Source organism: Eucyclogobius newberryi, unplaced genomic scaffold, assembly GCF_026437365.1.
Source record: "Eucyclogobius newberryi isolate DKJ021-1_F unplaced genomic scaffold, fEucNew1.0.hap1 SCAF_2, whole genome shotgun sequence".
In the NCBI taxonomy this organism is placed as follows: Eukaryota; Metazoa; Chordata; class Actinopteri; order Gobiiformes; family Gobiidae; genus Eucyclogobius; species Eucyclogobius newberryi.
In genome coordinates this window covers 355,571-370,000 of record NW_027315834.1, presented here as the reverse complement: position 1 = coordinate 370,000, position 14,430 = coordinate 355,571, and the positions used below count along the sequence as shown (strand labels likewise).

Here is a 14,430-nt window from a genome sequence, read left to right as displayed (position 1 = left end):
TTGGTTCTGTCCTTGTTCAGTCCTGGTTCAGTCCTGGTTCAGACCTGGTTCAGTCCTGGTTCTGTCATGGTTCAGTCCTGGTTCAGTCCTTGTTCTGTCCTGGTTCTGTCCTGGTTCAGTCCTGGTTCTGTCATGGTTCAGTCCTTGTTCAGTCCTTGTTCAGTCCTGGTTCAGTCCTGGTTCAGTCCTGGTGCTGTCCTGGTTCAGTCCTGGTTCTGTCCTTGTTCAGTCCTTGTTGAGTCCTGGTTCAGTCCTGGTTCTGTCCTGGTTCTGTCCTTGTTCTGTCCTGGTTCAGTCCTGGTTCAGTCCTGGTTCTGTCCTTGTTCAGTCCTTGTTGAGTCCTGGTTCTGTCCTGGTTCTGTCCTGGTTCTGTCCTGGTTCTGTCCTGGTTCAGTCCTGGTTCAGTCCTTGTTCAGTCCTGGTTCAGTCCTGGTTCTGTCCTTGTTCAGTCCTGGTTCAGTCCTGGTTCTGTCCTGGTTCCGTCCTTGTTCAGTCCTGGTTCAGTCCTGGTTCTGTCCTGGTTCTGTCCTTGTACTCACACTTCATGAGGCTAAACTGGCTGCCTCCCTTCTTGTGCAGGTATCCGGCAGTGGACACGCCCCCGGGCATGGTGAGTAGGTTCTGAGCCCCTATGGCCCTCATGGGGACAGGCCACACGGGCTCAGGGGACAACATAGTCCTGAAAACAGAACATATGTTTGACATTAGCACTTATGACCTGGTCATTCATTACTGATAAACACGCCTCTCTTAAAAGAGTCAATAATCCTTGTTCTGTCCAGACATCGCTGCTTTAGCTGGAGAGTGGGACAAAGACAGGACATGTGGAGTACCACAGGACATATGGAGCATCACAGGACATGTGGAGTATCACAGGACATGTGCAGGACATGTGGCGTACCACAGGACATGTGGAGTACCACAGGACATGTGGAGTACCACAGGACATGTGGAGTATCACAGGACATGTGCAGGACATGTGGCGTACCACAGGACATGTGGAGTACCACAGGACATGTGGAGTACCACAGGACATGTGGCGTACCACAGGACATGTGGAGTATCACAGGACATGTGGTGTACCACAGGACATGTGGAGTATCACAGGACATGTACAGGACATGTGGAGTACCACAGGACATGTACAGAACATGTGGAGTACCACAGGACATGTGGAGTATCACAGGACATGTACAGGACATGTGGAGTACCACAGGACATGTGGAGTACCACAGGACATGTGGAGTACCACAGGACATGTACAGGACATGTGGAGTACCACAGGACATGTGGAGTACCACAGGACATGTACAGGACATGTGGAGTACCACAGGACATGTACAGGACATGTGGAGTACCACAGGACATGTGGAGTACCACAGGGCAGCAGTCTCGGTCCTTTACTGTTTAACATCTATAGAAACCACTGGCCTTGTCAAAAGCCAAGATTGTTATTTTATTGTTATGTATGCAGACGACTCGACCACATACTTATATATACATGTATACATACACATACTTATATATACATGTATACATACACATACGATATATATACATGTATACACACACATACGATATATAGACATGTATACATACACATACTTAAATATACATGTATACATACACACACATACTTATATATACACATACTTATATATACATGTATACATACACATACTTATATATACATGTATACATACACATACTTATAATACATGTATACATACACATACTTATAATACATGTATACATACACATACTTATATATACATGTATATATACACATACTTATATATACATGTATACATACACATACTTATATATACATGTATACATACAAATACTTATAATACATGTATACATACACATACTTATATATACATGTATACATACACATACTTATATATACATGTATACATACACATACTTATATATACATGTATACATACACATACTTATATATACATGTATACATACACATACTTATATATACATGTATACATACACATACTTATATATACATGCATACATACACATACTTATAATACATGTATACATACACATACTTATATATACATGTATACATACACATACTTATATATACATATATCTGCGCCTACTGTCCAAGAGTCGAACACTGTCTTGGAGACAATGTATCAAAAACTCATGGTATTTGGCTCAAATCATTCCATTCATTAGAAGCCATTATTAAACATTTAACCTCCATTATTAGGTTATAAAATTCAAGGTGTTACAATTAATCAAGTCAATGAGACAAAGCTTTAAGGGATATTTTAGATGATAAATAATCATGGTCAAAACATATAAACAGTATTTGAGGAGCTATCGCTATGATTCAGAGATATACACATCTCAAAATTAATGAAAGTACCCGTCAGTGACCAGGGACCCACACCATGAGGTAGGAAAGCGCTTGCGCTTTCCGAAAATGTATAGTTTATGATATTTGAAAAATGGGAAACATTGTTTTTGTGTCAGAGTATTATTCTTTCTTTCTTTCTTTTTCTTCTCGAGACCAACCCCCCTATTTTTCACCCAGTGAACATTGACGAAAAGTCACAAAATTTTGCACACCTCTAAAAATCGTGCCTCCACATTCATACATCTTCCTATTCGATAATCTAAAAAAATTGGCGCGTTAGCGCCCCCAAATGTCCAAAAAATTAATTGAGGGATAGGAAATGGCCAAAAAATAATCTGATTGTAGAATCATGAAATTTGGTGCAGAGATAGATGGTGACAAGAAAAGTAAAAATGCCGTCTGCTCAACCAAATGTCAGCCATATTGGTTAAAAAATGGCTAAGCATGACTCGGGAGTTTTTCCAAACGTCGTACATTTACCAGCTCCTCCCAGGGCGTTGGCCCGAAAAAGCTGAAATTTGGTTAAAATGGTGCTGAGGAGTGGGACATCAAAAGTTATTCAAATCACTTTTATATCTGTCACGGTCTTTGCAAACTGGCTAGAATTTCAGAAATTTTCAAAATTTTAAATGTGCTGCCGTTTGCGCAAATAAAGTCTGAATTGCGTCAAATTAAAATCACTTGTCAAACTTTTTCCCCTAAACCTACTTGAAGTGAAATAAATTAATTTGGCGCAACAGCGCCCCCTACAGAGTGAAATAACATTTTATATGGAGGGTAAAATGTTTAGTTTTGCGAAATTTTACAAAATTTGGCACAAATTTCAATTTTGGCATCCCTATCAAAAAAGTCAAAAAGACCCATGTCATATATATTACGGCTTTGCCATAGTGATCACAGAAACCTCCCATGTTATTCCAATGGGGAAATTGCCAGATCTCTGAAATTTGAACATGCTGACACTTATACTTTAATAATTTGGTGAGACTCATCTTCAGTGGTGGACCATCAAAAGCTACGGTCACGGTCTCTGTGCGGCGAAGCGGCACATTTTGCCAAGAATTCAAAATAAAATTGCTTTTCGATGGTAAAAAAGGGGAGAAGATGTGACAGCGTCACAGATTCAGCAGTAGGCGTAATAAAAGGACAACTGGGGCGTGAGGCGAGGGCCAATTATTTCCGCTTGTGGCTATATTTATTATTATTCTCACCCCCACATGTGTGCTGTCCCCAAAGAGAATAAATAGGGTTGACCACAATAAACAGAAGAACACTGGAACTTTAGTTTATAGGGATGTACTATATCTGTGCCAATACCAGAAATATTAGTGTTATTATAAATACATTATAAATATTATCCAATATTTTGCACATATGTTTTGTTCTAAGCTCTAAAGAGATGGCTATTAATTTACACAATCATCATACATTTGTTAATTAGACAAGTAAAAACTTATTTTTTGAATTTTATAACTTTTAAGAATATGAGCCTTATCTGCAAATATTGGTTATTAGAAACAACAGCAAGATAAATTAAAGCCGCGGTAGTGGTGATGATGGCTCTCGCCACCCGCGCGACCGCCTTCCCGCCGACCGCCTTCCTGCGCGACCGTGTTTTGATGTTAGCGACCACTAACGCTGATGCTAATGCTAAGACCACGGCACGAGAGGAAATGTTCCATCAAAATAAAAGATGAAGAGGAAGTGAAGGCGTTCATTGCGCCCCTGCTGGCCAATAGTTAAAAATACACAATATCTGTAATGCACTTTTTTTCATGGCGTCTCGAGCTGAATATAACCCATGAGTTTCAAACAAATCAAACAATGTTGAGTTTTTAACACAATGGGTAGGGGGCGCTATAGAGTCAATTTATTACATGGTATTAATTATTTCCACTCAGACATAAAAACACATTAGTGAGTGAAATATGAGCTCCGGAGATCAATTCCAAGAGGCGTGACTTGTTCTTGAAAAAACAGGAAATGAAGCCTTTTTTGAGGGCGTGTTACGCCGAGACCGTAAAGAATATCAACATTTCTTTGAATATTTATTACATTTCAATGTCTTTAGATGCAAAAGGTTTTGTTTTGAGCTCGATCGGACAAAAAACCTAGGACAGGTACGATTATGAAAAAAAAAAGTCAAACGTGCCGGTGCCACTTTGATTCAACATGGCTGACTTCCTGTTTATCATAGAGCGATGCTCCAGGTGTGTTTTACTCGTCAAAGGTCAGAGGTCAAAGGTAGCTCCATCACTGTCCCAAATTTCATGTGCCCAGGCCAAAGATTAAGATTTTCTTTTTTGAACTAGTCACTGTTGCGACGGGCGTTCTCACAACTTCTTATTCCTTTTATTCGATTTTGTGCCGAGCCGATCGCGTCTATGACCCCATGTGTGACCTATGACCCCATGTGTGACCTATGTCCCCATGTGTGACCTATGACCCCATGTGTGACCTATGACCTCATGTGTGACCTATGACCCCATGTGTGACCTATGACCTCATGTGTGACCTATGACCCCATGTGTGACCTATGTCCCCATGTGTGACCTATGACCTCATGTGTGACCTATGACCCCATGTGTGACCTATGACCTCATGTGTGACCTATGACCCCATGTGTGACCTATGACCCCATGTGTAACCTACGTCCCCATGTGTTACCTACGTCCTCATGTGTGACCTATGACCCCATGTGTGACCTATGACCCCATGTGTGACCTATGACCCCATGTGTAACCTACGTCCCCATGTGTAACCTACGTCCCCATGTGTTACCTACGACCTCATGTGTGACCTATGACCCCATGTGTGACCTATGACCCCATGTGTGACCTATGTCCCCATGTGTGACCTATGACCCCATGTGTGACCTATGTCCCCATGTGTGACCTATGACCTCATGTGTGACCTATGACCCCATGTGTGACCTATGACCTCATGTGTGACCTATGACCCCATGTGTGACCTATGACCTCATGTGTGACCTATGACCCCATGTGTGACCTATGTCCCCATGTGTGACCTATGACCTCATGTGTGACCTATGACCCCATGTGTGACCTATGACCCCATGTGTGACCTATGACCCCATGTGTAACCTACGTCCCCATGTGTTACCTATGACCTCATGTGTGACCTATGACCCCATGTGTGACCTATGACCCCATGTGTGACCTATGACCCCATGTGTGACCTATGACCCCATGTGTGACCTATGACCCCATGTGTGACCTATGACCCCATGTGTGACTTTCATCAATGTTCAGGGGGTCAAAAATGCCCGAGTTGTGGCAAAATGACCATGAAAGAAGAAGAAGAATAAGAAACCTGGCAAGAACAAAGACTAGTCGTATTCCATTCTATGGAATGGCTCGAGCCAATTAAAATTAACAAAAAAAACAATGTATGTATTATGTAATATGTAATATCAAACTGCCCCTTCATATGTTCTGAGGTCACTACTTTTGCTCTTCTATCTTATGTGAGAAGTGAGGCTGTGAAATGAACCCACTGGAGCACTCGAGACCTACCCCTCCTGTGGAGCAACCGGTCCACGCTGTCCACGCTGTCCACGCTGTCCACGCTGTCCACACTGTCCACACTGTCCACTGCAGCACTCTGTCTGCGGAAAGTGACCCCAAACTGAAGAAAAGAGGGACGATCCATGAGGCACCAGACCCGGAGGGACACTCTGAACAGGACACTTTAGGTGGAACACTCCAGGGAGGACACTTCAGATGGAACACTCCAGAGAGGACACTTCAGATGGTACACTCCAGAGAGGACACTTCAGATGGTACACTCCAGAGAGGACACTTCAGATGGAACACTCCAGAGAGGACACTTCAGATGGTACACTCCAGAGAGGACACTTCAGATGGTACACTCCAGAGAGGACACTTCAGATGGTACACTCCAGAGAGGACACTTCAGATGGTACACTCCAGAGAGGACACTTCAGATGGAACACTCCAAAGAGGACACTTCAGATGGTACACTCCAGAGAGGACACTTCAGATGGTACACTCCAGAGAGGACACTTCAGATGGAACACTCCAAAGAGGACACTTCAGATGGTACACTCCAGAGAGGACACTTCAGATGGTTTACTCCAGAGAGGACACTTCAGATGGAACACTCCAGAGAGGACACTTCAGATGGTACACTCCAGAGAGGACACTTCAGATGGTACACTCCGGAGAGGACACTTCAGATGGTACACTCCGGAGAGGACACTTCAGATGGAACACTCCAGAGAGGAAACCTCAGATGGTACACTCCAGAGAGGACACTTCAGATGGTACACTCCAGAGAGGACACTTCAGATGGAACACTCCAGAGAGGACACTTCAGATGGTACACTCCAGAGAGGACACTTCAGATGGAACACTCCAGAGAGGACACTTCAGATGGTACACTCCAGAGAGGACACTTCAGATGGTACACTCCAGAGAGGACACTTCAGATGGTACACTCCAGAGAGGACACTTCAGATGGTACACTCCAGAGAGGACACTTCAGATGGAACACTCCAGAGAGGACACTTCAGATGGAACACTCCAGAGAGGACACTTCAGATGGAACACTCCAAAGAGGACACTTCAGATGGAACACTCCAGAGAGGACACTTCAGATGGTACACTCCAGAGAGGACACTTCAGATGGTACACTCCAGAGAGGACACTTCAGATGGTACACTCCAGAGAGGACACTTCAGATGGTACACTCCAGAGAGGACACTTCAGATGGTACACTCCAGAGAGGACACTTCAGATGGAACACTCCAGAGAGGACACTTCAGATGGTACACTCCAGAGAGGACACTTCGGATGGTACACTCCAGAAAGGACACTTCAGATGGTACACTCCAGAGAGGACACTTCAGATGGTACACTCCAGAGAGGACACTTCAGATGGAACACTCCAGAGAGGACACTTCAGATGGTACACTCCAGAGAGGACACTTCAGATGGTACACTCCAGAGAGGACACTTCAGATGGTACACTCCAGAGAGGACACTTCAGATGGTACACTCCAGAGAGGACACTTCAGATGGAACACTCCAGAGAGGACACTTCAGATGGTACACTCCAGAGAGGACACTTCAGATGGAACACTCCAGAGAGGACACTTCAGATGGTATCTCCACACAGGACAGCAGGTCTTTGGCCGGTCTTGCTTACAGTCGTCGGTCTCTGGCGTGAGCTCTGTTCCTTGTGGTCAGAGTTTTTACAGATTGGGATCAGGGGCCCTCCTTACATAAACAATGAACACAGATATGACTCTTGTGCAAACACGGCTCTCAGGAACTGGCTCAACATAGTCCTGGGTTAGTCTTGTTATAATCTTGGTATAGTTCTAGTTTAGTCCCGCTATAACTCTGGATTTGCTTTAGTTTAGACCTACATATTACACAGTGTATGATTGTTAAAAAAAATAAATAATAATAATTAAAGCCACACGCGGCGATAAAGGCCCTCGCCCCCCTTGCAACCGCGGGGTACGAGCCACGGCGAAGAGCACACCTCTAATCCCCCGCCTACATCAGCCCTCCCCGCTTACATCACCCTTCCCCCACAAACAGTACAAACTTTATAATACTTCATTCAACATTTTCACAACCGCACGGTTCGAAATAAAGTTATGTCCCCACTGGCTTTTATGTTCAGTCTGATGTGGAGAGTAAATGCCTAATTTTAACTGTTAATGACAAGGTACATGTTTTAATCCCATTTATAATGCCTGTAAGCCAAAACGCATGTAAGTCTATGACAGTGTTTGTCATGTTGCCATGGTAACATGCTTGCAGCTAGATGTATGTTGTCATTGGCTTTTTTGTTTAAAATGGCAACAAATGAAGATAAGTTTGTTATCTTAAGTTTTGGAACCACACCCCTTTCACGCCCCTTCCTGTGGCTAAACTATTTAGGCATCCAGGTCACACACATCAGCGTTTGTGACTTCGTGCCCCTCCCCCCCACCCTCTTATTTATTATTATTCTAATTCATGAGAATAAACACTTTGCATCTTAGCTGGAGATGTGGTCATTGCTCGTGAAGGATTTCTGCCAAATGTAATTTGTCTACATCAAAGTACATTTTTTTCATCCCTTTTAAAATGCTTGTAAACCAGTAACGTATGTAAATCAATGACAATATTTGTCAGGTTTCCACGGTAACATGCTTGCATTACAGATGGAGGAATGCCATCCTTGGCTTTTTCGATCAGAATGGTAAGAAGAATATATGTGCCAAATTGGATTTGGATATGTCTAAGTACATTTTTTGACCTCATTTAAATGTTCAAGGGGGCGCTGCAGAGCCTCTGTAAAACTTAGCTATATATGTTATACATCATTGCGTTCAGCTCATCATTTTACACAAAATGTACCTTAATGCCAGAAAATGTAACATCTCATGCCAGAGTAAGTAAGCTTTATCACAAAATAATTGCAATTTTTGTTAAGGAGCTTGCCACGCCCACATTTGGAATTGTATCAAAAATCAAAAGAATGACCTCTAATCACACATGGGTTTAGTTCATTTTGACAAATGTTCAAGTCTTTTGACTGAAAATCCAAGGTGGGAAAAAATAAAGTATGAGGTGTTAAAATACTGGGTTCCGCCCACAATGGCCGACTTCCTGTGGGGTTTAGGGCGGGGTCATAATAAAATGTTTTACTTGTCTTGACATGAGTTATGTATGTACCAAGTTTCATAAGTCTAAGACAAAATATGCCCATCAGTGTAGATGGCGCTAGCGAGTTATTTTGCTACTTTAATTTATATAGGCACAAAAAAAAGTTTTTCACCCATCCTGAATTATGTGTTCAAAAAAATTGAGTTTTCGTTAACGTTCAGGGGCTCAAAATTGGGGAAGAAAAATAATAATGACGGAAACTCTTTTTTCGACAATTGTTTTCGGAAATAAAAACTCAAGTTAGAATCACGCGATTTTGTCACATTGTGGCCGCTCGCAACTTAATCTGTTACAAACATTTTCAGTTGTCTATGACAATTAAATCGTCTTTTATGAATTTTTTTAAATCAAATTTGGAGAGGGTGCTAGAGAGCTATTTTATCAGCTAGCTGCTACATTTGCATATCATTGCGTTCAGGTTGAAAATATTTACAAACGCTAAATCAACATAAAAAAAAAAACTTAGATTTTTTAAAAACATTTCCAAAAATTGTGATTTTGTTTAAAATTCACGATGACCCTAACCCGAAAGTTTATCAGCTTCAACTTCATAACATTTCATTCTTTATGGATTTTGTGTCTTGTGGCCAAGTGTTTTCGAGGAAAACTGTAGGAGAAAAGGCCAAAAGTAGGTGCACTTTTGGCAGCGCCAATATGGCCGGCCTCCTGTATGACTTAGGGCGGGGTCATGATATTATTTGTCCTCACACTTGTTTTGGCGTCGGGCTCCCATTGGCCCCATGTTAATTGATTTTTGAGGTGGTGCTACTGAGCGGTTTTTCAATATTTTTTCACGAAACCTTCACTCAAAATTAGAACTTACGGAGTTCTAATTTCTGAAAACACGAGCAGATCCGACTGTTCACTGCTCCATTTCGTCTGTTCCAGCCGGGATGATACTCATCCTTCTGCTCGGGCCTAATAATAATGCGACCGCGGGATACGATCCCCCGCCAAGAGCACACCTCTTATCACCCCGCCTACATCGCCCCTCCCCCGCCTACATCGCCCCTCCCCCCGCTACATCACCCCCCCCGCCTACATCACCCCTCCCCCCGCTACATCACTTCCCCCGCCTACATCGCCCCTCCCCCGCCTACATCGCCCCTCCCCCGCCTACATCCCCCCCGCCTACATCGCCCCTCCCCCGCCTACATCGCCCCTCCCCCGCCTACATCACCCCTCCCCCGCCTACATCCCCCCCGCCTACATCGCCCCTCCCCCGCCTACATCGCCCCTCCCCCGCCTACATCACCCCTCCCCCGCCTACATCCCCCCCGCCTACATCGCCTCTCCCCCGCCTACATCACCCCTCCCCCGCTACATCACCCCTCCCCCCGCTACATCACCCCCCCGCCTACATCACCCCCGCCTACATCACCCCTCCCCCCGCTACATCACCCCCGCCTACATCACCCCTCCCCCTGCCTACATCACCCCTCCCCCCACCTACATCACCCCCCCGCCTACATCACCCCCGCCTACATCACCCCCGCCTACATCACCCCTCCCCCCGCTACATCACCCCCCGCCTACATCACCCCTCCCCCGCCTACATCACCCCTCCCCCGCCTACATCACCCCTCCCCCCGCCTACATCACCCCCGCCCCCGCCTACATCACCCCCGCCTACATCGCCCCTCCCCCGGCCTACATCGCCCCTCCGCCTACATCACCCCTCCCCCTGCCTACATCGCCCCTCCCCCGGCCTACATCGCCCCTCCCCCGCCTACATCACCCCCCCGCCTACATCCCCCTCCCCGCCTACATTACCCCTCCCCCCGCCTACATCGCCCCTCCCCCCGCCTACATCACCCCTCCCCCCGCCTACATCATCCCTCCCCCCGCCTACATCACCCCCCGCCTACATCACCCCCCGCCTACATCCCCCTCCCCCGCTTACATCCCCCTCCCCCACAAACAGTAAAATGTTATACCACTTAATTCAACATTTTCACGAGCGCGCGGTGTGAGATAGTCATGTCCCCATTGGCTTCTATGTTCAGTGTGATGTGGGGAATAAGTGTCCCAACATTTATAGACTTATGGCTGAAAAAAAAAAAACTAAAGTATGAGGTGTAAAAAATTAAACCGAATTGGGTTCTGCCCACAATGGCCAACTTCTGCTGGGGTTTAGGGTGGGGTCATAATACATTTTTTATGACCCTAACCCTATTTTTCATAAGTCTAATGTATTTTTTTTTTTACATTTTCCTGCCATTTCTTTCCACTATAAAAACTCGAGCTAGAGTCTCGTGATTTTGTCACAAATTAACCCGTTTTTAAAAATTCAGTTGTCTGTGACAAATAATGATTTATTAAATATCAAGTTTGGAGAGGCACTGGAGAACCATTTTATTAGCTGGACACTACAATTGCATATCATCGCGTTCAGCTTGGAAATCTTCACAAACGCTCCAATAACATTGAAATAAAAAAGTTTAATAAATGTAGATATTTTTGAAATGTTCCAAAAATTGCAATTTTGTTTAAAATTGAGAAACAAAAAGAAAGTGTTAGCAATCACCTCCAGAGTCTTGCTCTACTACATAAAAATCAAGTAATAATTGACTCAGACTTAAACTTTAACAGCCACATCAAATCAATAACATCAAAAAACATTGCCAAAATAAAAAATATAGTGTCTAAACCAGATTTGGAGAGACTTATCCATGCGATTGTCTCCAGTAGATTAGACTGTAACGGCCGCTCACTGGTCTCTCCAAAAGAGCTGTAAAACAGCTGCAGTTCATCCAGAACGCTGCTGCTCGGGTCCTGACTAGAACCAGGAAGTATGATCACATTAGTCCTGTTCTCAAGTCTCTGCACTGCCCCCTGTGGCTCAGAAAATAGACTTTAAAGCAGCTCTGCTTGTGGACAAGTCTCTCCATGGCCTAGCACCAAAGTACATCTCAGACATGTTAGTGCCATAAGAACCATCTCGGACTCTTGAGGACCTCAGGGACCGGCCTCCTGCTGGTGCCAGAGTCGGGACTAAATATGGACCGGCCTCCTGCTGGTGCCAGAGTCAGGACTAAACATGGACCGGCCTCCTGCTGGTGCCAGAGTCAGGACTAAACATGGACCGGCCTCCTGCTGGTGCCAGAGTCAGGACTAAACATGGACCGGCCTCCTGCTGGTGCCAGAGTCAGGACTAAACATGGACCGGCCTCCTGCTGGTGCCAGAGTTAGGACTAAACATGGAGAATCTGTGTTTCAGTTTTATGCAGCTAAAATCTGGAACAGATGATGTGAGACAGGTTCTACTCTGACAATGTTCAAATCCACACACACGCACGCACGCACGCACGCACGCACGCACGCACGCACGCACGCACGCACGCACGCACGCACGCACGCACGCACACACACACACACACACACACACACACACACACACACACACACACACACACACACACACACACACACACACACACACACACACACACACACACACACACACACACACACACACACACACACACACACACCTCTTTGTGATTGTGTTTCTTATGTGAATGGAAATGTTCTGATCCGTGTTTAACCGCTCACAGCAGATATTTAGTCTGAAGTCATTCTGCCGGCGTCACTCACTTCCTCTTTTTCATACACTGAATACACAGAACCCCCCCCCCCCTCCCCTCCCCCCCACACACACAATGTATTTGGAGCCTAGTATTACAGGCATTACATGTTTAGTTATATTCATGGATATATATAATATAGTCATATTCATGTAAATATAGATATGATCAGTTCTGACTCACATGAGCTCTCTGTGCTCCAGCACACACATCCTAATGAGCGGCTTGGAACTTGGTGCAAATGACTTCTTCTTCCTCAGCGACACTGCTGCCATGTTGGCCCCTCACAGACACTGCTGGCATGTGGGCCCCTCAGCGACACTGCTGCCATGTTGGCCTCGACATGCTGCAGACACATGAAGATCCAGGGCCGGCACTAGGTCAGATCAGGTAGGACCAGAACACTGTGACTGGACACAGAGGAAGTGTGCGACCTTTCATGCATTTCCTCCTACTTTTTCAGGCAGCCCTCTGATTGGCCAGCCTGACACTTCCTGCTTCCTTTGAGCTTGTGGGTGATTGGTCGTGTGGGGCCCACACACATTTACCACTCAGAGTGAAAAGGTCTGTGGGACTTTCCAGTGAACTCAAACAATAGCACAGTGCTTCCTCTGCTGCTCACTGTGGTTTCACTTTTTCATGTCTTATACTACATCACATCAACCCAGACAAGGACCAGAGTCTAGACCATAGGGGAGAGCTACAAGGGAGACACACATGGGGACTCAAGTACACCAGGACATAGCCCCTGTTGTGCCCCTGTGCCAGTATTTTCTGGTTTATTCTAAAGACCCATTTAAAGCAACGAAGACAAATATTGGATTGATTGCTCCACCATCAGAGGAGAGGATGGGAAACCACCCGCAGCAGAGACCCCAAGAGGTGCCCACCGGCTCAGACCCCAAGAGGTGCCCACCGGCTCAGAGCCCGAGAAGTGCCCACCGGCTCAGAGCCCGAGAGGTGCCCACCGGCTCAGAGCCCGAGAGGTGCCCACCGGCTCAGAGCCCGAGAGGTGCCCACCGGCTCAGAGCCCGAGAGGTGCCCACCGGCTCAGAGGGCAAGAGGAAAGAGGAAAAACACGTCTGGAATGCTCTCTCAGCCTGTGGTTATTCAACAAAGTTAAGAGAGCCAAAAAGCAGGACAAAAGGGACAAAAGAGCCAAGATTCTCTGGACTGTTGGAAAGACAGTCCCAAACCCAAATCTGAGCCAAAGGATTGAAACATAAAACATTGTTTATCTGATCAAAACTCATTCAATTTGTATTTTTTTTCTCCAAAAGATTAAACATAGAACACAAAAACACCAGGAAGGAGCTAATTATAAACAAATCAAGCACATTTAAAGTCAAATAAAGGTCCTCAGTCATTTGGCCTTTTATCTTATGGCCAAAAGCCCATAAAGGAATGGGAAGGACTTCTGAGGTCCGAGTGCACGGTTCTAAAATCAGGTGGAAAAACAGTCTGCAGTTCATTTCCGTAAATTTCAGTTCAATATTTTGGAGCATCAGGACAAACACCCATGGGATTTCCTCCTGGTGCCACAGTCTCTCCAACACTTTTTCCTGTGAATAATGGGAAGAGTCTGGAACAGAGAGAGAAACCTCATTTTTATAGTTTCTGTTGGAGCAATGCACTTTGTGTGTCCCGTGGGACATGCTGGGAGGTTAGGGAGGAGCCATGCACTTTGTGTGTCCCGTGGGACATGCTAGAAGGTTAGGGAGGAGCCATGCACTTTGTGTGTCCCGTGGGA

The 14,430-nt window shown here is 45.2% G+C and overlaps 1 protein-coding gene across 1 annotated transcript in view; it reads right to left on the bottom strand.

Moving 5' to 3' along the window:
• The window catches only part of sh3bp2 (SH3-domain binding protein 2), a 49,836-nt gene extending 36,667 nt beyond the window's left edge, over nt 1-13,169 (bottom strand). The window contains exons 1-2 of the mRNA XM_072453616.1: nt 12,864-13,169; nt 540-679 (exon numbers count right to left, since the gene is read on the bottom strand). Coding sequence (XP_072309717.1) covers nt 540-679; nt 12,864-12,955 — 232 coding nt within the window. The 5' untranslated portion in view covers nt 12,956-13,169. The remainder of the gene's footprint in view (nt 1-539; nt 680-12,863) is intronic.
• Nucleotides 13,170-14,430: the final 1,261 nt, after the last annotated feature.